General features: G+C 38.6%; 1 protein-coding gene across 6 annotated transcripts in view; it reads right to left on the bottom strand.

The window, feature by feature from the left end:
• The window catches only part of ATP11C (ATPase phospholipid transporting 11C), a 209,373-nt gene that overhangs the window by 96,986 nt on the left and 87,074 nt on the right, over window positions 1-25,313 (bottom strand). For all 6 annotated transcript variants that reach the window (XM_026451826.1, XM_026451828.2, XM_026451829.1 and 3 more), the window contains exons 2-3: window positions 7,943-8,062; window positions 970-1,059 (exon numbers count right to left, since the gene is read on the bottom strand). In XM_026451826.1, the coding sequence (XP_026307611.1) occupies window positions 970-1,059; window positions 7,943-8,062 (210 nt within the window). The remainder of the gene's footprint in view (window positions 1-969; window positions 1,060-7,942; window positions 8,063-25,313) is intronic.

Raw genomic sequence — 25,313 nt, 5'->3', positions numbered from 1 at the left:
CATGGATGCAGCTGGAAACCATCATTCTTAGCAAACTATCACAAGAAGAGAAAACCAAACACCGTATGTTCTCACTCATAGGTGGTAACTGAACAATGAGCTCACTTGGACTCGGGAAGGGGAACATCACACACTGGGGCCTATCATGGGGAGGGGGGAGGGGGGAGGGATTGCATTGGGGAGTTATACCTGATATAAATGATGAATTGATGGGTGCTGACGAGTTGATGGGTGCAGCACACCAACATGGCACATGTATACATATGTAACCTGCACGTTATGCACATGTACCCTAGAACTTAAAGTATAATAAAAAAATAAAAATAAAATAAAATAAAAAAAAAATGAAATGAGAAAAAAAGTACCTTTAATGTAGTAAAATTATCAGGGGTAATTATGGCGACGAAAAGATTTTAATAGCTTACAGATTTAAAGATGGAAGATGCAATTTAAACTGTCTAAAATTTAAAACACAAAACAGTAGAAAGAATACAGAGAAGCAGATTGATCTAACTAGGCTCTCACCTTTAAGGTGAGTAAATGAATGAGGGAGAGCAAAAATGGTAATCAGGAAGATGAGTGAGAAGTTTCCAATTAGGCTGAAACTGGTATGTAACAAAATAAAACTATTAGTTTGAACTATTTTCAATTTTGATATATTCCATTTCATTTAATAGTACACCATACACGTCGTCCTAGGATGAGCAAAGATATGATATCCATAAAATTTCAAAGAAAGTAACAAAATGAAATAAAATCTCAATAGGTTTTCTAGTAAAAATGCAACTTTAGAAATTTACAAAATGATAATCTTTAAATGTTATGTTTCTACTTTAAGAAGTCACATTATAATAAGCTCTGGAATGTCTTTTTTTAATTACATGGCATTTTAAGGTTAGAAATAGATTGAAAATTTGTTTAAAGCAATCAAGTTTCTAAAAGTTAAGTGGCTGTTTAAGGAGCTCTTACCTGTACAAGGAAAATTATGAGAAAATAAAAATTTGCAATTCTTCTAAACTGTTCAAACAGATTCTTTGGGAGAAAATTCCAAAGTGTATACTGTAAGGGAGGAAGAAAAAAGAACACTGTTATGAAAGAAACTTGAAAAATCTTAATAGTAATGACGGATTTTGAGTCCACATTATCATATAAAGTGATATTTAGTACGTCCAACATTTTGAAATCCAAATCTCACACATATACATAAGCATATATTTAGAGACATTTTCCCAACACTCAGCACAGTGCCTGGTACAAGGCAGACAATAAATTATTTGGATGGCCAGGCACAGTGGCTCACACCTGTAATTTCAGCACTTTAGGAGGCCAAGGCAGGCAGATCACCTGAGGTTAGGAGGTCAAGACCAGCCTGGCCAACATGGCGAAACCCCGCCTCTACTAAAAATACAAAAGTCAATCAGATGTGGTGGCGCACACTGTAATCCCAGCTACTTGGGCGGCTGAGACAGGAGAATCACTTAAACCTGGGAGATGGAGGTTGCAGTCAGCTGAGATCTCACTACTGTACTCCAGTCTAGGCAAGAGAGCAAGAACGAGACTCCATTCTCAAAAAAAAAAAAAAAAAAAAAAAAAAAAAAGCCTGGGCAACATTGTGAAACCCCACCTCTACTAAAAATACAACACTTAGCTGGACATGGTGGTGCATGCCTGTAGTCACAGCTACTTGAGAGGCTGAGGCACGAGAATCACTTGAACCCAGGAGGGGGAGGATGCAGTGAGCCGAGATGGTGAGACTGCACTCCAGCCTGGGAGACAAAGCGAGACCCTGACTCAAAAATAAATAAATAAATAATTTGGAGGAATGAATGAACACATTAATTTCTGGCTCAGCTACCTCTGGAGTCTTGATGATCATAACAGATACCCCTGTGAATCATTCCGTCCCCATGAGTACCTCCAATTTCCATGACAGCTGGGAAGGTGTATACACAACCCTGGGCCATGGACGGCTTTCATTTTAATCAACAACATACCACTCTGGGCTGGGTTTTGGTAATTGGTAATAGGTAAAAGTTTCATGCTAAATTGCGCATGGTCAGAAGACGAGAACTCTTAGCCCAACTGTCAACCATACTTTGTCCCTGAAACCTTAGAGTCAAGGACTGAATCATTTAAAAGTAGCCAAAAAATGTCGAATTTTTCAGATGACCTAGTAAGACCAGAAACTAGAAAGAAAGAAAGGTTTCTTAACCTAAAAAGCTAAATTTACATTTGAGAGTTCTGCGGTTGACAGTTGGCCTAAGAGTTCTCGTCTTCTGACCTTGTGCAATTTAGCATGAAACTTTTACCTATTACCAATTACCAAAGCCCATCCCAATTATCTGTATAATACGTGAGAACTTATCCTTTAATAAGAGGTGACTGAAAAGCCAAGTTGTAGAGCACGACATAATATATGGGAATTTACTAACCTTTCAGTTTAAAAAGGCTTATGGGCTCAAAATTTAGGGAATCCTCTGAGAAAAAAGACAAAAAGAGGCAAGTATATTCAGTAGAACAGCTGCATTACAACCAATAACCAACTTAGAAAATGTTCTACCCTGGAGTCCAAGAAGTATGTTAGGGAAGATAATTTTAAAATAAATGCAGAATTGTGCATGGATGTGCATCACTTGGGAGAAGGAAGTCCACGCTTTTTATGAGATTCCCAAGGTAGCTTGTGACCAAAAATAGAAGTCACTCCAAACCACTGAGCCAGTCACTTTGAAGCTGACATAGGTCAGACCAGCATTTTTAACTATCCCAATTATTTAAAATCAACTTTCTAAAACAATAAGCTAAACTCCAACAATAGGCTAATGGCTGAGCTTCTGGTATGTTACCCTTCTGTTCCCAAATTAAAGAGTTTTTAATTAATCAAATAAGCATTACAGACAGAGTCATCTGTAAAAGGTGATATAAACACATCAAAAGGGAATATTTTTGTTGTTGTCGTTTTTAAGTCCCAACTGTTAGTTTACCACTGTTTTATTAAATGAACTGCTTCCTTGAGGAATTCTGATTATTCCCTTCACAGGAAATGACTGCCCTCTTCTCTCCTTCATCAAGTCATGAGCTATTATGAGATCAGGGAGCATGTCATAAGTTCCCTTACTACAAGTGCCTAGAACGATAGCTAGACGATAGTTTAGCACACAGAAGGTATACAAGAAATCTTTATTAAAACTTGTGCCCTAGCCATTTACTCTACTGGTTTACCTAAAAGGTAAACTTAGTTTCTAGCACATCTTTTTTACTATAATACAAATGTAAGATTTTAATGCAGACCAAGAGAAGTCTACTTTTTAGAGTTTTCTAACTAAAAGTGAAACTGAGTTATAGCCATATACATCAAGTTATTCAAATTAACTTGTTTATCTAAAAAGTAGACTCTCCAGCTTGGTCAGTTGCTACAAAAAAAAAAAAAAAAAAACAATGTTATCTCAAGCATGACCTCCATGGCCAAAAAAAAAAAAAAAGTTAATCACAAGAAGAAAATGTGTATAGCAGTTTTTTAGACACAATGATGAGAATTCAGTTTTTGTTACAAGTTAGTTCTTGCTTGGAGACGTCAGTAAATACTATTTATTTATTTATTTATTTATTTATTTATTTATTTATTGAAACAGAGTCTCACACTGTCACACAAGCTGGAGTGCAGTAGCGTGTTCCCAGCTCACTGCAGCCTCTGCCTCCCAGGCTCAAGCAATCTTCCCGCCTCAGCCTCCTGAGTAGCTAGGACTACAGGCACACACCACCATGCCTGGCTAATTTTTGTTGTTGTTGTTTGTTTGTTTGTTTGGAGACAGAGTCTCACTTTGTCACCCAGGCTGGAGTGCAGTGGTGTGAGCTCAGCTCATTGCAACCTCCCCCTCCCAGGTTCAAGCGATTCTCTTGCCTCAGCCTCTCGAGTAGCTGGAATTACAGGCGCGTGCCATCACACCCGGCTAATTTTTATATTTTTAGTAGAGACAGAGTTTCACTATGTTGGTGAGGCTGGTCTTAAACTCCTGAGCTCAGGCAATCTGCCCACCTCAGCTTCCCAAAGTGCTGGGATTACAGGCATGAACCACCACGCCCAGCCAATTCTTGTATTTTTCGTAGATACAGGGTTTTCCTTTGTACCATCTCCCAGGCTAGTCTCGAACTTCACCCGCCTCAGCCTCCCGAACTGCTGGGATTACAGGTGTGAGCCACTGCACCGGGCCTCTTTTATACTATCTTTAAGTGCAACTATAAACTTAAAAAGCAGCCCAGACATTTAGAACATGTTTAAAACTACTTATACAGAAAACGCCAGCTTTGGGCTGGGCATGACGACTCACGCCTGTAATTCCAGCTACTTGGGAGGCTGAGACAGGAGAATCGCTTGAACCCATGAGGCAGAGGTTGCAGTGAGCCGAGATCGCGTGCCACTGCATTCCAGCCTGGGTGACAGAGAGACTCTGTCTCAAAAACAAACAAACAACGCCAGCTTTCCCAGTACATACAATGCATTTTATCTATGCTTTGTAGTGGATTAAATAATCTGTACACAAGTGTGGTCACTAAAGATGAAATTACGTGAAAAAGTTGTGGGTCACTGCCTCAAATATGTATCATCTAATTTAATTTGAAACCAAAACCTTATAAACTTACTAAGCAAATTTCCCAAAGGAGGAAAGTTGAAGAGAATCTCAGCTTTGAGAGTCAATTATTTCATTTAAGCAAAAGGAGGCTTTAGAACTTTACTTGTTTTTACCAGTTGTTTTAGCCAAGATTTCCAATTTATCATTAAAAATGCTGATGATTTGCATTAAAAATGCTGATGAGGAACTTAAGACTCCAAATAACTTTTAATGTGTCTGAATAGCAGCAAAAAAGAAAGAGAAAAAGGTAAAAATAAAGTAGCAGATATTTAAAGTAATAACAAAGTTAGCAGTCAACTGCCCGAAGAAAACTTAGGAAAAACTCTTCTGGACATTAGCCTAGGCAAGTAATTGATGACAAAGACAAAAAAGCAAATGCCCAAAAACCAAAACTAAACAAATTAAAAAGCTGCACAGCAAAAGAAATAATCAACAGAGTAAACAGACAATCTATAGAATGGGAGAAAACATTTGTGAATTATGATTCTGGCAAAGGACTAATATCCAGAATCTATAAGGAACTCAAACAGTAAGAAAAAAAAAAATCAACTCCATTAAAAGCTGGGCAAAGGGTGGGGTGCAGTGACTCACTTCTGTAATCTCAGCACTTTCAGAGGCTGAGGCAGGGGGATTACTTGAGGCCAGGAGTTTGTGACCAGCCTGGCCAACATGGTGAAACCCCGTCTCTACTAAAAATACAAAACAAAAAAAATTAATTTCTAAAAAAAAAATCTTAAAAATTTTTAAAGGAAAAAGAAACACACAACAGGTAAATATGATGGAAACTAAAGATCCTAAAATTTACAGCAGAGTACAATCAATGCTCCTTTTGCTAAAGAAGGGAATTTCCAAGTTTTGCACCAGCTACAAAATTCTGGTGATTTCCAAAATCCCTGCAGAGCACATTAAAGTTTGTGAGGCTGTAGAGGCCAAATTTTTCTAAAGAAAGTATTTGTGATCCCAGGAGATTTAAAAAAAAAAAAAGCATTAGGCCGGGCACGGTGGCTCATGCCTGTAATCCCAGCACTTTGGGAGGCCGAGGCAGGTGGATCACGAGGTCAAGAGATCAAGACCATCCCGGGTAACATGGTGAAACCCTGTGTCTACTAAAAATACAAAACATTAGCCAGGCATGGTGGCGGGCACCTGTAGTCCCAGCTACTCAGGAGGCTGAGGCAGGAGAATGGCGTGAGCCCAGGAGGCGGAGCTTGCAGTGAGCCAAGATCGTGCCACTGCACTCCAGCCTGGGCGACAGAGCAAGACTCTGTCTAAAAAAATTTTTTTAAATAAAAATTTAAAAAGCATTAATTTTATAAGCAAATAAAATTTAAAGTAGGTCAAAATGTTTGTCTTCGGTGTTCCCCGCCTTAACATTTATAATGTCACATTACTAATGGTATTTGTAAACAAAAGCAGTGTCCAATTAAGATAGTTATTTTTATGACTGAAGGGTGGAGAAAGAAAATCAACACTTGCTACAAAGTTGGAAGGCAGCTAATGTATTCTATAAATGGTATATTTTGAAAAAATAATCTTTTTAAAAACTCTGGTATAAATACAAACAGCCAAGAAAATGTGAGGAAGAAAAAGTCAAATTACGACATTGTTGGTCTTTTCGGAGTAGACCTGAAGGCCTCCATTTAGGAGACAGTATCCCACACATTCGAAACACATGAATCTGAGGAAATCAATAGTACTACTCAGTATTGTAATACTAATCACAGAAACACAAATAACAATAGCAGTTAGCTTTTGAGTTGTCGCCCCATGCCAAGCACAATGCAAGAGGAAAGAAAAAAAAATGAGGAAGGAACCCAGACAGCACAATGATGTAAAAAGGGCTCTTTATTCAGAGCAACTAGAACTTATAAAGTAGTTCTACTCCTAGTTTTATTACTATCTCTGCTTGGTGACCATGTGACTAAATTTCTCTGGCCTTGGTTTCTCCATCTGTAAAGTCAGTGAGTTGAACAAGATAACCTCTTAAGATCATTTAGCTCCACAAGTCCACAATTCTGAATCAAAGGACTACTACAGACCATTTAATTGGATACAAGGTGAGTCGAAATTTCCAGTAAAAGAACTATTCACTATTTTAGGCACAAGTACGTAAACCTCTGGCAGAGAATAACATTTCTGCCACTAGTGTATAAGATTAACAGGAAATAGACATTTTTATCTAAAATAAAATGTTCTATAGGCCGACAGATCTGTTCATTAGGCAACAAAATTTTCACCTGTCCTGACCATATTTTACATGTTAATCTCCCAGATAAACATGATCACTACTGTATCACCACCCAAACGAGAAATTAAATGCATATTTGAAAACCAAAATGTCATATATTTGTAAGGAAGGGCATAATTTTGTGTTTCAGGTTCTAAGTGATTACAAGTATACAGTGAACCAAATGTCACCAACTTTTATCTCTGCCTTGCCAGGGCACATGAGGAAGTGAGGAAAATCTTCAAGATCTCTTCTATTCTACAAGAGATGGCAGTAGGCCAACCTAGCACCTAACCTGGTCAGCCAGAGGTAAAGACTAGCTAAGTAACACTTGCAGAATGATGACTACTGGGTACTAGGAGCTATAAGAAGTGGTTTCACAGAGTATTAGTCCCATTTCACCAATGAGGACATTTAGAATCAGGGCGATTAATTTAGCCAAGGTGACGCAACTAGTAAGTGGTTGGGCCAGGATTTAAATACAGGTGTTCAAACTTCCAGGTCAATGCTCTTAGTCCTACACTGTGCTGAAGAAAGAGGTAGTCAAACGGTGACACAGCTGCAGTGACTTAACTCTTAACAGATCACAGGTGAAAAAGTATACTGAGCAGCATGCACCCTATGGGACAAAGGAGTGTATTAATACTTGAGAAGTGGGATGGGAGGTAGAGGGGTTGGCAGGGGAACTAGAAAGAAATGCAAATGAAGACACTCCAGGACAGCTCTCTCCAAAAGAATGCAAATCATTTATATCCTAGTTCATCCATTCAAGAGTAATTCAGGAAGCTTTGCACAAGTAAATAATTAGTATTTTTAGCACACTTTAAGGTTTAAAGTAATACGCATAATCAACAAGCACTGTGACTCATAAGGGAAGGCAAGCGATTTCACCTATAACAAGACAAAGTGATTTTTTAAATAAACTGTTTTTCAGAGGAATACTTACTATAGCTGGTATATGATCCGTATACATGCACATACATGTACACATACATAAATGCCTCAGTTTCCTCAGAAGCATAAATTAGAATAAATGCATTATCTGATTCACTATATGAACATCTATTGAGTTAAAACAAAAACTTACCTTAGATGAGACTATTCTATTATCACAAAATCTTTGTGCAACGTAAGCTTCTGTTTCCGAAACTGGATGATTGCCAACAAACACTGTGCGTGTGCCAACTCGTTTCTCTTCTCCAGCACACTGACCAAGAGAAAAGGGGAAAAATTCAGTTTTTCATCACATTTCTCCACGCTTCTACCAAGTCCAGGATTCTTGTCTAAGCATGTTGGGCTATAATCTGGGGAGAAAGCAGTAGGGAGAGGAGAAAACCTTGTTAGGGAATTCAAAATCTACTAAGCTCTTACTTGCTGACATAGTAAAGATTAGTAAAAGTGCTGTTTGAACCAACTGTTCTGAGGTCAACAGTGCAATTCTAAAATGATTAAAGAAAGTACCCTAGAGAAACAATATTTTTACTGCCAATCATTTTTCTTTCATCCACAGCCCAAATGAATCTTAACCACAACCTTCACTAGCAACACACTAACTCATAAGAATGGACTGGGAATATTTCATTTATTATGCAACTACTGAGGACAACCTTTCAACTACCTTACTAGAGAACAGAAAGCACAATGCAGATTACTTCTAAACGCAAAATAATTGTGTGTAAATGTAAAGGTCAGAAATAGAATGGCTGCCTCTATTGAAGAAATAATCAACTTTTTCTAAAAAGAAACTATAATTATTTGGCTTCACAGGATAGAGTTTATTTTGCAATCTCTCAGAGTCTTATTGTTGTAAAGTTCCATTTCACACAATGTATTTCTCATGCCCATTTTACATGTTTAATAAGTAGACTCACTGAATCTACAAGTTTCAAGATTGGGCTCTATTTCATCCCACCCTTTAATTTTGCTGAGGCCTCACTCTCTTCGCTTTAATCAGGATAATACCCTTTTCTTATATAAATTTGGGACAGTCTCCTTTTGTGGTACTGTATTACCATATCTGAGACTACCACATATTTAAGTCAAAGGATGTATGATAGAAACCAATATCCATTTATAAATTCCCATTATTTTTTAGAAATATAATTCCCCAACCTAAAATGTTTTAATATATGTAGTCACAAAGATTTTCCTTCCTTTCACTGACCTATTTAAAGGTCAAAGGTATAAATCCCACCCTCAAAGTAATCATTTTAAGCAAGACTACTTAGAACTTACAGTCTTCTAATTATCTACAATGTGTGAATGTACTCCAGTCTGAATTTGTGCATCTTATGTATATGGTATGCAGAAAATTATTTCTTCGTTTAAAAATTAAAAATCACCCCAAAGTATAGATAAAACCTCTTTGCCTTGCATTTTCACTTAAGCTTATGGTATTGCCTTTGAAATTTGCAGGGAATCATGCAAAAAGTAACTGGGACAAATTGAAGTGGAAGAGAGATTCAGGCTGTATGTAATTCTGGGAAGCTACTCTGGCATGTGCTAAGGGAATTTGTGGGATCCCTGGAGACCTGGAAAAAGTCAGTTAAGTATCCATGCTGGACAGCTTAGTTATTTATCTGCCTGCCCAAAGACAAGGCATTTGAACAACTGATTGTCCAAGGTCCTTCGCATGCTAAGAGTAAATGATTCATAGGTAAATTTTCACACAGTTCCTGGAAACCAGTAAACAGTATCTTTACCAAGTGGTAGCTTTGATTTAGGGGCTTACTTCTCTGTTTGCAACTGTAATATACAGGTTCTGACACAGCTTACTGATAAGAGCACCAAATTTTCCATAATATCCATTTTGTAAAACTTAAAAGTGAAAGTGTGTGCACCTGCCAGATGTATAGTTTATCTGGCTTCACCCCAGCTCCAACCTCTTGTTGCAGGTTAAGGCCTCTCTGTGGTCTCCACAACAGACCTGACTCTTATAATGTACCCATTTGAATTACAGAAAATGCCAAGTTCACGTATACATTGCAATTTGCAACCTTTAATTTAATATTCATATGGCTGTTTAGTTTTTCACACAAGGAAGAAGTGGCTGCAGAGTAAATGAGGCAGAGTTACCTTTTATACAAGTTCTTAGTTAATTCTACAAGTGGAAAAGGGGAAGAGGCAAAGGAGGGAGAGAATCAGTGAAGTAGGATATGTTGTGTGCTGTCGATATAGATTTTTCCCCTCAATTACGGCAACCACTGATTAACTTAAAACAAAAATGGACTAGTGCTTTCCCAATTCTGAATTGTTTTCTACTGAATTGTCTTCTACGTTCTGTGCCAAAGAACAAAAGGAGAAAGCACAACACAATTTTTTTAGGCACAGTGATATTTTTATGAATTCCCTACATTTGAATGACATTTCCAGTTTTACTAAGAGCTTTCCTCATACATTATCTCTCTGATCTTTTTTGAATAAGGCCTAAATGACCTCTATCTCCATTAAATTGGAGAAAATGGATTGAAATTACTATGCAGGTTTGGGGTTTTGTGTGTGCAGATCCCGGCAGTGATTGCTGTTAGATGATGAAACAGAAGCCTGAAAGAAGCAGCAGAATGTCTACTTCTGAGCATTTTCCAAAATAGCACAGTCTCTTTACCCTAAACAGGTTTGGGTTGAGAAGTGCCTGAAGACTGGGGGTGGGGCAGTATGAAGTAAGTGACCTTTCCATGCCTGTTTCACCCTAAAAGCTGATGAGACTGCAATGTCTGGTGGAATTTCCTGCAACTGTATAATAATATTTGGTTCACATAAAAAATAGCAATGTTGAACTCATGTAAATGTCACCATAACTGCCCACCTGCTGCCAATATAGAGTGTTAAAACAGTGGTGTTAGTTCCTGTGATTTTGAATAATGTAGGTGTCTTTGCCAAAGCAGAGAAACGCTAAGTAGAAATCATTTTTTAAATTCCCATTTGGATGGCACGCAGTGTAGTCTGGAGTGGGAGTGTGTGATTCCTGGCACCTCATAATGAATTGTAATTCATTAGGAGTCCATCCTGTGCTGAACTGCTTCCCATTCAATTGTCCTTAAGAACAGCATTTCTTAAAACTTGAAATATGCTGGTACTGACTCTATTTTAATGACACATCACACTATATAATAAAATATGGCAAATATTTAAAAATGCTTACAATATATGAATTAACAGAGAAAGCAATGTAAATTTCTTTCTCAAGATAAAAATCAACCTTTTGTACTCCTAATTTATACCTCCATAGTACAAACTGAATACTGTAAAAAAAAAAAAAAAAAAAAAGCAAGTAATTTATACCCCAAAATGGCCTCTCAATAAAAAACCTAACAGAGTAATCATTTAACTGGCACCATCTTAAAATCCTATGTCTTTGCTAGTCATAAAAAAAATGAAAAGCCATTGGAAACAAAATTTGTTCCTCGATTGCCTCCAGACCTGACTAGATAAGAACTGAAGAAAAATAGATACCTCAATACAAGACTGTTACTATAAAAGCTGGCACAGGATCTGAAATAAAGCCTACCTCTATATCCTTTCCAGGTGCTAGAAGACTTATATTTATCAGTTAGCCATAGATCTTTGACTCCTAATCCTGGTCACAGCTTTAAATACAATACTGATGCCTTGTTCTTTTATTTAATATTTAATTTTTCTGGAAGCTCCCCAGGTGACAACTCTAATTTGCAAGCACAGTTAAGAATTACTGCCACAGACTCTTTCAAACAGTGATGGTCCTTAAACAACATCCTGCAAGTTTTTAGTATGCCAGCCATAATCTTGCACTATTTCTTTAATTTAAATAAACAATTTGCTTTCCAAAGCTTAAAAACACAAATAACCCTCAAATAGTGTTCCACCCAACCATTTTAAGCTGCTCACAAAGTAAGATTTCCCTTTGACAATGTATTTCGCATGCGGTTATCTCCCATCAATTATTCAGATCACTGATAATGAGAATTACAGGCCCTGATATAATGCAAAGCTACTTGAATTATCAGCAAATAATCTTAAAATTGATGTAATCCCTGGCAGTTACAGCATTATTTTTATTGGTCATTGAACTGCTTTCTGTAAGCTACCACAGCAAATAAAAGTATTGGCTCAAAAATGAACAAGAAAATTTATTAAAATCTGAAGACCTGGCAATGATGATTTAAAATGGTTCTCCATGCTCCAGCCCAAAGCTATTTTTCTTCTCTGAAGCAGAAATATTTTTGAACAGCATAATGTCTTAAAAAGGCCAAACAAATTCAAAATTGAAAGAGCATTTCATCAAAATTTCAGATGTCTACTAAAAGGCTCCCAGAAGTCAGCATTTTCATACTAGGGCTAGAGGGGTGGGGGTACGGGGAGGAGATCACTACAGTTCCAGGCAACATTTCCAGTGTATTAAGCTTCTTGGTTAAAATAACTACAATGTATTCGGTGGTCAAATTGCTGAGGTTTCCAAGCCCACTCCATTATAACAAGCAAAGATGAATAAACCTGATGTGTAATTTACAATCATAACTCTAAAATGATCCTAAAAACTGCACTTTTCAGATTTTGCTTTTACTGCAACTTAAGTGATTAAGCTGTCTCTCCTCCTTTTGCCAAAGGAAGTGAAGCAAGACTGATGGGGAATTTTGTGTTGTTCTGCCTTTAAAGCTTAATTACGGTCATATTTACTGAAATTCTCAAACACCTGACCAAAGGACAAATGAATACACAAAGCTTATCGCTAAACACAAAGATTTCTCTAATTAGGCATTACCCAATGGCAGCACATTTAATTGAATAAAAACTGCTATAGGAAATGGACATTAGGCCTCACACAAACACCTAAATCACCAAGCACAACGCTTAAGAAAAAGCACTGACCATGAGGATTTGGATAAGAGCAATGCCTTGTTTGGAAGCTCAGAGTGGACCTTTCATTATCTCAAAGTGATCCACTGAGCAGTTTAATTTCACCAGGGACAATCAATTCTAAGTATTCCCAATCTGATCACCGTTCCCCCACCATGCCCTTACTCCAAGAACTTCAGGGCTACAGAAATTGTGGCTCTAAAGACTGAAATGCAGCTTCATTAAAGGATTGCTAGTAGAAAGTTGATGGATCAAAAATACTGTAAACATTCTGTGATTCAAGATTCTAACAGGAATTTTATCTTTTAACGATTCAGGTTCTTCCATTTATAGGAAGTAACCTGCGACTCTCAGTGTTCCTTTGGGGTCTCAGCAACTCAACTTCCTTATTAACAGAATCTTTCCTAACACAAAGCCTGACAATATGCACAAAAATTTAACTAGCAAGTATACAAAGCCTCAGAAGTTCCCTTTCACTTTCACCCTACCCATCTCTACACACAGTCTTTCATTCCAAACACTTAACAAAATTTAAAACTCTAAATAAGGAGATTCTTAACTCTAAAGATAGGAGCAGTGAGGCTGACAATCCAGCTAACCATTTACGATTACCCTCAGGAAATGGATAAAAATATACATGCAAATAAAAAGCAGGAATAAAGCAGGCCCCAAGACCTCAAAACTCAACCTGGCTGAAAAGAGGAGAATAAAATATATATTACAAACCTCAGAGGCTGAAGGGAGAGATGGGACCATCTGCATACTGACATGCAGAAATTTGGCAACACAATGGCAGCTAAATCTCAGAGAGAATGCTGCAGATTATCAAGCAACTTGTACCAACCCCAGTGATCCTTGTAAAGTTTCCCAGAACTTGGGAAGTGAGCCAATTATGGCTTGCCTAGTTCCTGTACTTCCATGGGAGGCAGCAAAGGAAGCATCAGACAACAGTCTATTCCTTAAGAGCTCAAAGCAGTACTCTGGCAGCCTTAGCCCCATTACTGCACCATTTAACATCTTTTTGTTATTCTTCTCAAAAGACCTGATTTGCCTTTGCAACTTTTGTATTTTAAGGTGTTATTATTTTAAAATATCAGTATCTTACACCACACAATAATTTTTCCTCATCTTGGGAAGTTCTTTTCTAATCCCTGCCTACAATAAATGGACCACAATAAAAAGTAGGGCTAAACAATAAGCTTCTGAGGAAAGTTGAATTGAACTTTTAGTTGTAGTTTAAGAGGAAGAGACATAATCTAAGTATTCACTATTATACAGAGTTTCCCCACCCTGAGAGAGTGACTGTAATACTGTAAATTCAAGCTTCAAAAACATATGCAAGAATATATATAAGGCCTAAGCAGATGGTTTATGTGGAAAGGTCCCTTAGGGATGGAAGATTTTTCTCACTATTTAGATATCTCATAGGTAAGAAAGTTATATCTCAGCAGCCAACAGTAACATCTAACAATCACAAGGAAAAAAGCCACTGGATATTAGGGAGAAAAATGCCTTTACCAGTATCATTACCTAGAAGAGATAAATTCTCATCCAAAAATTACTTTCTAGATCACCAGAGAAGAATTTTTATTACAGTGTAAGAAGAGATAAGAAACTCTAGCTGGAGCAAAAGAAAAAATATCGTAAAACGGGTGTCTGACGACCTGAACAGGGTTTTCTTTCTTTTTTCAGTGATAGTGTCATTACTATAAAAGTGATAAGTTTTCTAGAAAGGTCTGCCAGTTCAAATATAAGTTGGAGTGTGTCCAGCAAAAACAATGAATGCATTTTTCCAAGTAAACTGTTAAATACCATACAAAAAGCAAACTGGCTTAAAAACTGACCGAGCTGTAAATGTAATTAATTTAAACAGCACATCCAGGCTATAACTTTTCTTAACATCCCCAACAAAAGAGGTAGGTAAAAAGCCAGTTTCCATTGTGGAGCACGGCTTAGTTGAATAAATGAAGAATGTAAGGGATTCTGGGGCAGGGGGTGCATTCTTCCTGGACCTGGCACAGTGGCTTGGACCTGTAATCCCAATGCTTTGCTTGAGGCCCAGAGTTCCAGACCAGCCTGGTCAAACACGGTGAGACCCCTGTCTTTACCAAAAAAAAAAAAAATTTTAATTAGCGGAGCATGCTGGCACACACCTGTGGTCCTACCCACCAGGGAACCTGAGGCAGGAGGACCACTTAAGCCCAGAAGTTCAAGGTTACAGTGAACTATGATCACCAATGCACTCCAGCCTGGGCAACAGAGTAAGACCCTATCTCTTTAAAAAAACATTCTTCCTATAGGGAAGGCTTTCAGGGCAAAATCTGGAGGGGACAGGGGAAGCAAGACAGTTATTACTCTGAGAAATATTATTTATACCTTTCTTTTTTCTTCAAAATGAGACCTGGAGAAAATGACGTAGTTGAGCCTCATTTCCTTATCTATAAAATAAGGGCACATAATGTAACAGATTGCTTACAGCAGGATTAACAGAAACACCCAGAAATCACTTTAAATGACTGTAAACTATTCGCAGGAACAAAGGATGAGGTTTGCAGATGTTAAACTACGGGAATATTAAAACTCTAACAACTGGACCAGCATGGAACTAGGCAAGGTCCTCAACATAACCCACATGTAAATGTTTTATTTAAAGCGAGAAAGTTTCTGGCTCTACAGAAGAGGCACAGGAAATTTTGGTGCTACCCCTGCCTAAAAGGGCAGGATGAGTTATGGTCCACTAGCAGAGAGTGCTTGGTTTTGAAAACACTGTTCTTCAGTGTTCATGAAGAGGACTAGAGTTAGCCAGGGAGGCTGACAAGTGCCATGTTTGATGACAACTGAGGGCTACTCGAGGAGCTTATGGAGGCTGCTGTCCAGAACATATACCGTTAGTATTTTGGAACTGTTGGTCTGACACCCTGACAGTAAAAATAGGAATTCGTTTCTCCCTTTGTGGCAGAGCACACAGGCGCTTGGGAACTGCACTGGAATTACTGACACTGTCTCTCCATCATCTCTTCCCTCTCCCCAGAGCTTTGGATTTGAAGCTTTTGTGCACTATAAAGACTGGATGCCGCTATAAATATAACAGATGATCTGATTGTAATTATTCCTAAAACATGCTTAAAAGAGACTATATAAATTAGCAAGACGTTTGAAGTGCAATGTATAACTTGGATATTGAAGCATACAAGAGCATGACAAATATTCAGTAATGCCTTACATATAAATAAAAATTGTTTAGATTGCTAAATTTTAATGTGCCTTTAAGTACTGCCAACTAGGAACGCCACAGTAAGATGAATGGCAAGAATATCAGGATACCACACTCAATGTTCCCCAGACTGAATTACATGGAACAAGTCAATAATGAGGTTCCTTAGAGAAAGGGGAAGCCCACCCCTCCTCCTGGCTATTCACAATGCATACCCATGTAGTAAAAGCTCCATAAAGTCTTGAAGAAACCTTTTTTAACTTTGTGTAAGTCAGCATTTCCCAAAATTTTTTGACCACAGAACTTTTTTCCCCACAAGGAAATTACGGTGACGTGACATTCTGTACAGCATGTTTTGGGCAATGCTACGGTAATACACCTCTTATCTCAGCAAACATGTCTACATATCTGGGCTACATCTATGCTAGAGTCTACTGGTAGGAAAAACACATGGTATTCACAATCAGCTATACTGGCAAAGCACTCAAGGGTATGAGGTGAGATCACTGTTGTATTTGTGACAATTTCTATCCATGTATGCCAAAAATGGGTAAAATTAAGTATTTGGCTATGATCCTAGGTGGGTGTTTTTGCTTCTAAAGCTTAATAAAGAGAGGCAAGAAACCAGGAGATCGAGGTCCTAACAGCCTTCTACCATCAATTGGTCTGTATGTATCTTGGGGAAGTCCTGGCACTGGTTTCTTCATATGTAACTTGGAGGGAACTTGACCAAATAATCTGATCTAAAATGAAGCAGGGGAAAGTGGGGCCAGATTTTCTTTGAGACGGAGTTGCACTCTTGTCACCCAGGCTGGAGTGCAATGGTGCGATCTCGGCTGACTGCAACCTCCTACTCCTGGGTTCAAGCAATTCTCCTGCCTCAGCCTCCTGAATAGCTGGGATTACAGGCGCCCGCCATCACACCCAGCTAATTTTTGTATTTTTAGTAGAGACGGGGTTTCATCATGTTGGACAGGCTGGTCTCGAACTCCTGACCTCAGGTGATTCACCTGCCTCGGCCTCCCAAAGTGCTGGGATTACAGCTGTGAGCCACTGCACCCAGCTAGTAGGGACAGATTTTCTAGCAATAAAACTTGAAGTGTGGCCAGCCGAGTGCGGTGGCTCACGCCTATAATTCTAGCACTTTGGGAAGCCGAGGCGGGCAGACCACTTGAGGTCAGGAGTTTGAGACCAGCCTGGCCAACATGGCAAAACTCCGTCTCTACTGAAACCACAAAAATTAGCCGGGCATGGTGGTACACATCTGTAATTCCAGCTACTCGGAGGTCGAGCCAGGAGAATCACTTGAACCCGGGAGGCAGAGGTTGCAGTGAGCTGAGATCGCACCACTGCATTCCAGCTGGGTGACAGAGCGAGACTCCATCTCAAAAAAAAAAAAAAAAAAAAAAAAAAAAAAAAAAAAAAACTTGAAATGTGGCTTTGGATGTTCCATCATTTGCCACCTGTTTCAGCATAGTCCCCTAAAACAAAACAAAACAAAACAAAACATTCAAGGGTGAGGAAGAGATTACTCCCTGTTTCAGGATAAAGAATAACTTACAAACTAATACACACGAGAAGACAATATACGTGGAAGAAAAAATTGCAGGTTTGGGTCAGGCACGGTGTGCCTCATGCCTGTAATCCCAGCACTTTGGGAGGCGGAGGTGGGCAGATCACCTGAGGTCAGGGGTTCGAGACCAGACTGGCCAACATGGCAAAACCTGTCTCTACTAAAAATACAAAAATTAGCCGGGAGTGGTGACGGGCGCCTGTAATCCCAGCTACTCAGGAGGGTGAGGCAGGAGAATCGCGTGAACCCGGGAGCTGGAGGTTGCAGTGAGCCGAGATCGCACCTTTGCACTCCAGCCTGGGTGACAGAACAAGACTCTGTCTCCAAAACAAAAACAAACAAAAAAATTTCAGGCTTCAAAGCAGAAAAGGAGGGAAAAAAAATCAGTGAAACATCATGAAAAGTCACAAAGACCAGGGAAAGGTTCATGTGCTAATGTCTTTAAAAAAATGTTTAAGTGCCACATTTTCTTAATCCAGTCGGTCACTGATGGACATTTGGGTTGATTCCACGTCTTTGCTATTGTGAATAGTGCCGCAATAAACATATGTCTGCATGTGTCTTTATAGCAGCATGATTTATAAGAAAATGTGGCACATATACACCATGGAATACTATGCAGCCATAAAAAAGGATGAGTTCGTGTCCTTTGTAGGGACATGGATGCAGCTGGAAACCATCATTCTCAGCAAACTAACGCAAGAACAGAAAACCAAACACCGCATGTTCTCACTCATAGGTGGGAATTGAACAATGAGATCACTTGGACATAGGAAGGGGAACATCACACACTGGGGCCTATTGTGGGGAGAGGGGAGGGATAGCATTAGGAGATACACCTAATGCAAATGACGAGTTAATGGATGCAGCACACCAACATGGCACATGTATACATATGTAACAAACCTGCACGTTGTGCACATGTACCCTAGAACTTAAAGTATAATTAAAAAAAAAAAATGTTTAAGTACAAACTGACTAGATAAAACTCCTTCAGGGTGCTACTTTTGGTACACTAGAGGGTACACTGGTTCTTTCAGGCTTTTAAGATGCTCACTTAAAGCACCACAGTAGCAATTTACTTAAAATGGTAATCTTTAAATGTGAAAAAATGAATGCCTTCTCAAATGTGCCTGTCACCCTAGGGAAACTGTTTACTCCTCTGACAAAACGGAATGAAATTCACTTCCCAGCAACCAAGGTACAAACAACCGCAAGTAAATCAGGTTAGAATTAACTACCATAAGGGCAATTTTTAAAATTAATAAACCTCTTAGAATACAAATCTTACCTGTACACAGGATTTCTGCTGTCAAATGAAAACACACACACACACACACACACGGGGGCAGGGAGGAGAGATAAAGCCATTTGAAATAATTTTTATTAGAGTGGATACATTCAATTCATGACTTTGCGAAAACAAACACCACTCACACTAAAGGCCAAACCACCCTCAAACCAAACAATTTTCTACAAAACAAATGTTTTTTACCAAATAGGACAAACAGTAGTTAGAAGTTCTATTCAAGTATATGCTTGAAAATAGCAATGGGGTATTTCTAAAGCACACCTAGGGGGTATCCAGAACCATTATAAGAATTTACAGCCAACATTAAAAAATGCCTAGGAAGCTTTAAACAGAAACTAATGCTTTCAGCTAACTCATGAAACAACATAGTAGTTGTAGGTTTCTTCATTAAGAAACCTTTGCTCAGTGGAATGCAAGCAGCTTAGTTATGACTAGTACTCAAAAATTAAAAGTTCATAAAGACTCAATTCTCCTGACTGCAATGCATTTCACTCCACTTTGCATTATTACAAAAAGCATATGTGTGTGCAACATGTTAATGCAATTCTAAGTCTATTCTTACTCTACTTTGTAAACTCAGATATGATGTAAAACGTTTTAAATGCTGTCAAATAGAAAATAGTTATAACATTACTTAACGGTAGAAAAATGGCAGAACCCAATGAAATATAGGCAGTCCTCAAAGAATGGAAATTAAAGTGTATTTGCATTGGTAGCATTATTAATGAGGACTGATAGACCTCAAAGTAATGGTGGACTGATAGTCTGATTACTTCAAACGGGCAGGAATCTGTAATGATCTTTATATAGTCAGTGTACTTGAGTATTCTATGATGTTCTGCTGACATCTCAGCTTGGCTCACAGTCATTTACTACAAGCAAATACAACTATTCCCTGCATACTGAGCACACTAAACTAAAACAAAACAAAACAAAACAAAAACAAAAAGAAGAAGGGTAGAAATACAAATGTGTCAAACCAATAGAAAATTACCTATGATGAGAACGTTCAGCTATAAGACTACATGGGGCTTTCTTATAATTCTCAATGCAACTCTCAAAAGACACCTCCAATGGAAGAGTCGTTAAATGCTTTATATGTTCAGAAGGAAGAAACTTCTCTGGATGTGAGATTAGTCCTTTAGACTGCTTCTTCAATCCTAAAAATAGTATATAAGAGAAAAAGTGGGGTTCTCCTAATAGTTGCAGGTCTATCTCAGAAAGCAATGTACCAGAACGCTGTTGGACTCAAATTTTACGCCAATTCTGTCCAGTGTACCTTTGAGTTTCATTTCAATTTTCATACTGTGAAATAACAATGTGATAAAGCACCAAGGAATGAAATATTCACTGCAAATAAGGGGAAGTTCATTCATGCATTCCAGAAGGTGTGAATGAACAGCCTGAAAGAAAATAACACGTGTTGGCAAGGATGTGGAGAAACTGGAACCCTCATACATTGCTGGTGGGACTGTAAAATGATTCAGCTGCTATGAGAAACAGTTTGGCAGTTCATTAAAAAGTTAAACATAGAATTACCATATGACCCAGCAATTCCACTCCTAAGTATAGGCCCAAAATAAATGAAAACAGGTATTAGAACAAAAACTTGTGCACGCATGTTCATAGCAGCACTATTCAAAAGGTGGAAACAGCCGGACGCAGTGGCTCATGCCTGTAATCTCAGTACTTTGGGAGGCGGATCACCTGAGGTCAGGAGTTCAAGCCAGCGTGGCCAACATGGTGAAACCCCGTCTCTACTAAAAATACAAAAATTAGCTGGGTGTGGTGGCAGATGCCTGTAATCCCAGCTACTCAGGAGGCTGAGGCAGGAAAATCACTTGAACCCAAGAGGCAGAGATTACATTGAGCGAGATCACACCACTGCACTCCAGCCAGGGCAACAGAGCAAGATTCTGTCTTAAAAAAAAAAAAAAAAAAAAAGGTGGAAACAACCCAAATGTCCATAACTGATGAATGGATAAACAAAATGTGGTATATCCATACAACGAAATATTATTCAGCCATAAAAATGAATGAAGCATTGATATGTTCTAAAATGTGAATGAATCTCAAAAACATTATGCCAAGTGAAAGAAGCCAGATACAAAAGGTCACATATTGTATAATTCCATCATATGAAATATGTAGAATAGGTTAACCCATAAAAACAGAAAGCATTTTGGTAGTTACCAGGTGCTAGGGGGAGGGGAGAATCCAGAGTAACTAATAAGTATGGAGTTTCCTTTTTAGGAGATAAAAATGTTCTGGAACTAGGTACGAGTTAGTGGTTATAAAAAATATAAATGTACTAAATTCCAATAAATTGTTCACTTTACAATGGTTAGTTTTATGTTATATGAATTTCACCTCAATAAAAAAGCAACTCCCTTGACTAATAGCGGGTCACAAGGTAAATCTGTTAACAAAGTTGATGCAACCATTCAACCAATATTTATTGAGCTCCTACTATATGTACAGCACTAGAGACAGGGTGATGAATAAAAGACACAGGCCCTGCCTTTAAGGAGCTTAGAGTATAGCGAGAGGGGAGACCAGGCATTCATCAAATGCTCATACAAATCAGCTAAGTGCCAAGAATGATGGCTGCACAGTACTTGAGGGCTAACCTAGCCAGGACCACACAACAACCATGTGCAGCACAAACCTGATCATATTGCTTCTCCAGGCCCCACTTGAATGGTTTCCCACTGATCTTAGAACTGAAAATTAAAATCCTTATTCTGACCTGCAAAGTTTTATACATAGTCTGGTCTCTTCCTCCTATTTCCCCAACTTCATTTGCCCTCCTCTTCTCTTTCTCTATTGTAACCCATTGGCTTTTTCCATTCCAGGTAAGCCGCAGGACCCTTCTTGTCCCTGAGTATTCCACTGTTTCCCTCAGCATAGAATACTCTTCCCTCTTTACCTACTGATAATAATCCTTCAGATCTCAACAACCATAACTTTATCATTAACCCTTCTCTGGTGACAATCAAAATGAAGACAGACCAATAACTTGTTCTCCAAAATCTATTTCTGCTACAGGGAATTTACAATGAGCAAAGCAAAGCATGAAGAAAATCTCAATTAAGTTTCTCAAAAAGCCGTAACACCAAGTCTCTTCAAAGTCTCCCCCAGAAGTCTCCTCAAGCATACCTATCAAAATTTACTAAAAGAAATCCTGTGAGAAGTCCTTGACTTTGCAGAAACTGTTTTAAGAAAAACAATCTTCTAAGTAGTTTCAGTAAAAACAAGGCAGTGATTATGACAAAAACTTTGTATAGTCTACTACGACACTTTAGTTCATTAAACATAATTTAATGTGACTGGTTATTGTGATGCCTTGTTAACTGATTTTAAACATACTTCAGACAATTTTCTCCTGAACAGTATTCAGAATCATCATTTCCAGATAATTAAACAGTTGATTAAAATGATGGTTACAGCTATTTCTATTTTTATAAAAAGTCAGGCTTTAGGCCAGAGATATAATCCCCAATGTAATATTGCTTCTGTGAAGAAAATCAGATTCAATTTACATTATTTTGACTTACAGAAAATTTTCTGTGAACATAACCTGCCATAAAATACAAGGACAATTGTAAAAGGTTTTCAGAAGGGCCTATCACCCGGCACTAGTATGTACCATGGAACAGAGGCTGGGCACAAGGCAAACATTCAAATCAGCCAGCCATGAGCTGTTCTCTTTTAAAGTTTATCTCACTTAATAATCATAAACTGGGGCAGGGTATTTTTCACAGCATTGATTTCTCTGCAAGCAGAGCAGGGAGAAATATCACTTACAAACTAATACACATGAGAAGACAATGCACGTGGAATTAAAAATTGCAGGTTTGGGCCAGGCATGGTGGCTCAGGCCTGGAATTCCAGCACTTTGGGAGGCGGAGGTGGGCAGATCACCTGAGGTCAGGGGTTCGAGACCAGACTGGCCAACATGGCAAAACCCGTCTCTACTAAAAATACAAAAATTAGCCGAGAGTGGTGACAGGCACCTGTAATCCCAGCTACTCAGGAGGGTGAGGCAGGAGAATCACTTGAACCTGGGAGCTGGAGGTTGCAGTGAGCCGAGATCGCACCATTGCACTCCAGCCTGGGTGACAGAACGAGACTCTGTCTCCAAAACAAAAACAAACAAAAAAATTTCAGGCTTCAAAAAAAGTGCAAAGATAATGTTATAAAGTCCCATACAAAAAAAAGAGTCTGAAGGGTGGGAGGGGGATGAGGGATAAAAGACTACAAATTGGGTTCAGTGTATACTGCTCGGGTGATGGGTGTACCAAAATGTCACAAATCACCACTAAAGAACTTACTCATGTAACCAAATACCACTTGTTACCCAAAAACCTATGGAAATTTAAAAAAAAAAAAATTTTTAAGACTCTGCCAAAGCTGTCAAAGGACACTGATGTGATATAACATTATCTTTGCATCTTTTAGAACCTAAAAATTACATTTTAAAGAATAACATCTCAATGATTAACAGATATTATTTATTTAGATATTTGACATAACAATGAGTAATGAAGCCCAAAGGGTTTACTAATAAATGAGTAAACAACAGCATGTAATCAATGGCACTATTTGTTGGGTCATAGTCTCCACACCACCACTGGGCAATCAACTCCAAACATAGATACTCCACTACAATCAGACAATGAGACTTGTTTGTTTCAGTAGTTTTCATCCACACACTTGAATTTTTATAAATACAAAATATTAGTTAATGAACTGTGTCTAAACCTCACTAAGATCAAATAATTGTTTCTACAAAGGGTGAGGTGGAGTAGAGAAGGAGAACTGCAGGTTGAAGTGACTGTTAGTACGATGGGTTGGAGAAGAAAGCTATTTGTTGAAATGAAACTCCAAATGAGAATATTAAAACTCAACAGTCAAGAGCTGCAGAGTGGTAAGGAAAACTCTCCTTTCACTGATGTTCAAAAGACGAGAGAGAGAATTTTCTCCTATCAGCTTTTGCCATCCATATGCTGAGACTACAGTGAATCTTGTGTAGAAAAACAACTAGAACACCTAAGTGGTATATTTCAATCACAAAAATTGCCACTTACCAAATTTTCTGGTACCCTGTGATAGAAAAGGCAATAAACAATAAAGTTCTTAAAACATTATACATACATACACATATATACACACTCCATCTTGCTCTGGAGCTCAGAAACAATGGAACCTAGTAAGGTGATTTTTTTAAGTGATTTGCCTAAGAAAAGTTATTATTTCTTCCTCGTTCCTCTAGCTATGTTCCTGGGACTAGGAACTTATCAGGTTATAACTCAAAGACAGGCCCATTGCTATCGAAGGCTCCACTTACCTTGCCTTGCCTTGCCCTGCCCAGAATGCATGAGCAGGTTTTTTCGTTTTGTTTTGCTTTTTTGAGACAGAGTCTCGTTCTGTCACCCAGGCTGGAGTGCAGTGGTGCAATCTCAGTTCACTGCAAGCTCCACCTTCTGTGCTCACGCCATTCTCCTGCCTCAGCCTCCCAAGTAGCTGGGACTACAGGCACCCGCCACCACACCCACATAATTTTTTTGTATTTTTAGTAGAGACAGGGCTTCACCGTGTTAGCCAGGATGGTCTCGATCTCCTGACCTCACGATCCGCCCGCCTCAGACTCCCAAAGTGAGCAGGTTTTAAATTCCATACATGCCCTCCAAGGGTACCAATCTTCCTCCTGCCATGTGCCATAGAGTAACTCTCCCCCTCTTCTTCCACTCTTTCACCTTTTGCCGTTGTGAAAAGTATCAGCTGGGTAGTAGGTGCAGGCTGAGGCGAAGCCCAATCACTTCTCTCCTTTCACTTGCATTCTACCTCTCACTGACCTCTGAGCTAGGGCTGTATTATTTCCTGCAATAGGCAAGTTTACAATCTCATGGAGTTGACAAGAAACACAAGTAGGACATAAGTGAAGGAAGTATATTAGTATATTTACAGCGCTCTGCTAAGTAAATACAGAAGAAGAAAGGAATGAGTTACTGAAATGTAGAGGCTGACTGGGGCTGTGTAGAGTTTGTCTTAAATTTCCAGGAGATTAATGTGTCTGAGTCTTGGGTAATTTTGGCCTCTTGTGATCTTGAATATGATCAAATTAGTTTGAAAATCTGCTGTATAATTCAAATGTGTCAGGCTCCAAAGCTAGAGTCTGCACACAATGACAAGAGAATTTTATTTTCAGTTGTATACTGCGCTTGGTTTCAGAGCTACTCTAACAAACCTTACTTTCCCTTGCCATTCTAACTTCATTTACCACTAGTAGTCTCCAGCAAGAATGCTCTGCTGTCACCAAATTAATCTCCCACCTCATTTTCTCGCCAAGTTTATCAGTTTATTCCCAACTGCTGTTCTCTTGGACTGGAATTGTCTGCATCACTCTCCTTGAAAGTAAACTGAAAGTTCAACTAATGCCAAATTCAGCAGCTTAATTAAGAGTCCCTGTAACATATGGAAGGCTGCAGATACATAAAATTGGCAAACCTTACAAACTGGCTTCC

Source organism: Piliocolobus tephrosceles, chromosome 12, assembly GCF_002776525.5.
Source record: "Piliocolobus tephrosceles isolate RC106 chromosome 12, ASM277652v3, whole genome shotgun sequence".
In the NCBI taxonomy this organism is placed as follows: domain Eukaryota; kingdom Metazoa; phylum Chordata; class Mammalia; order Primates; family Cercopithecidae; genus Piliocolobus; species Piliocolobus tephrosceles.
The sequence above is the reverse complement of the archived record's forward strand: the minus strand, read 5'-3'. Positions and strand labels throughout refer to the sequence as shown.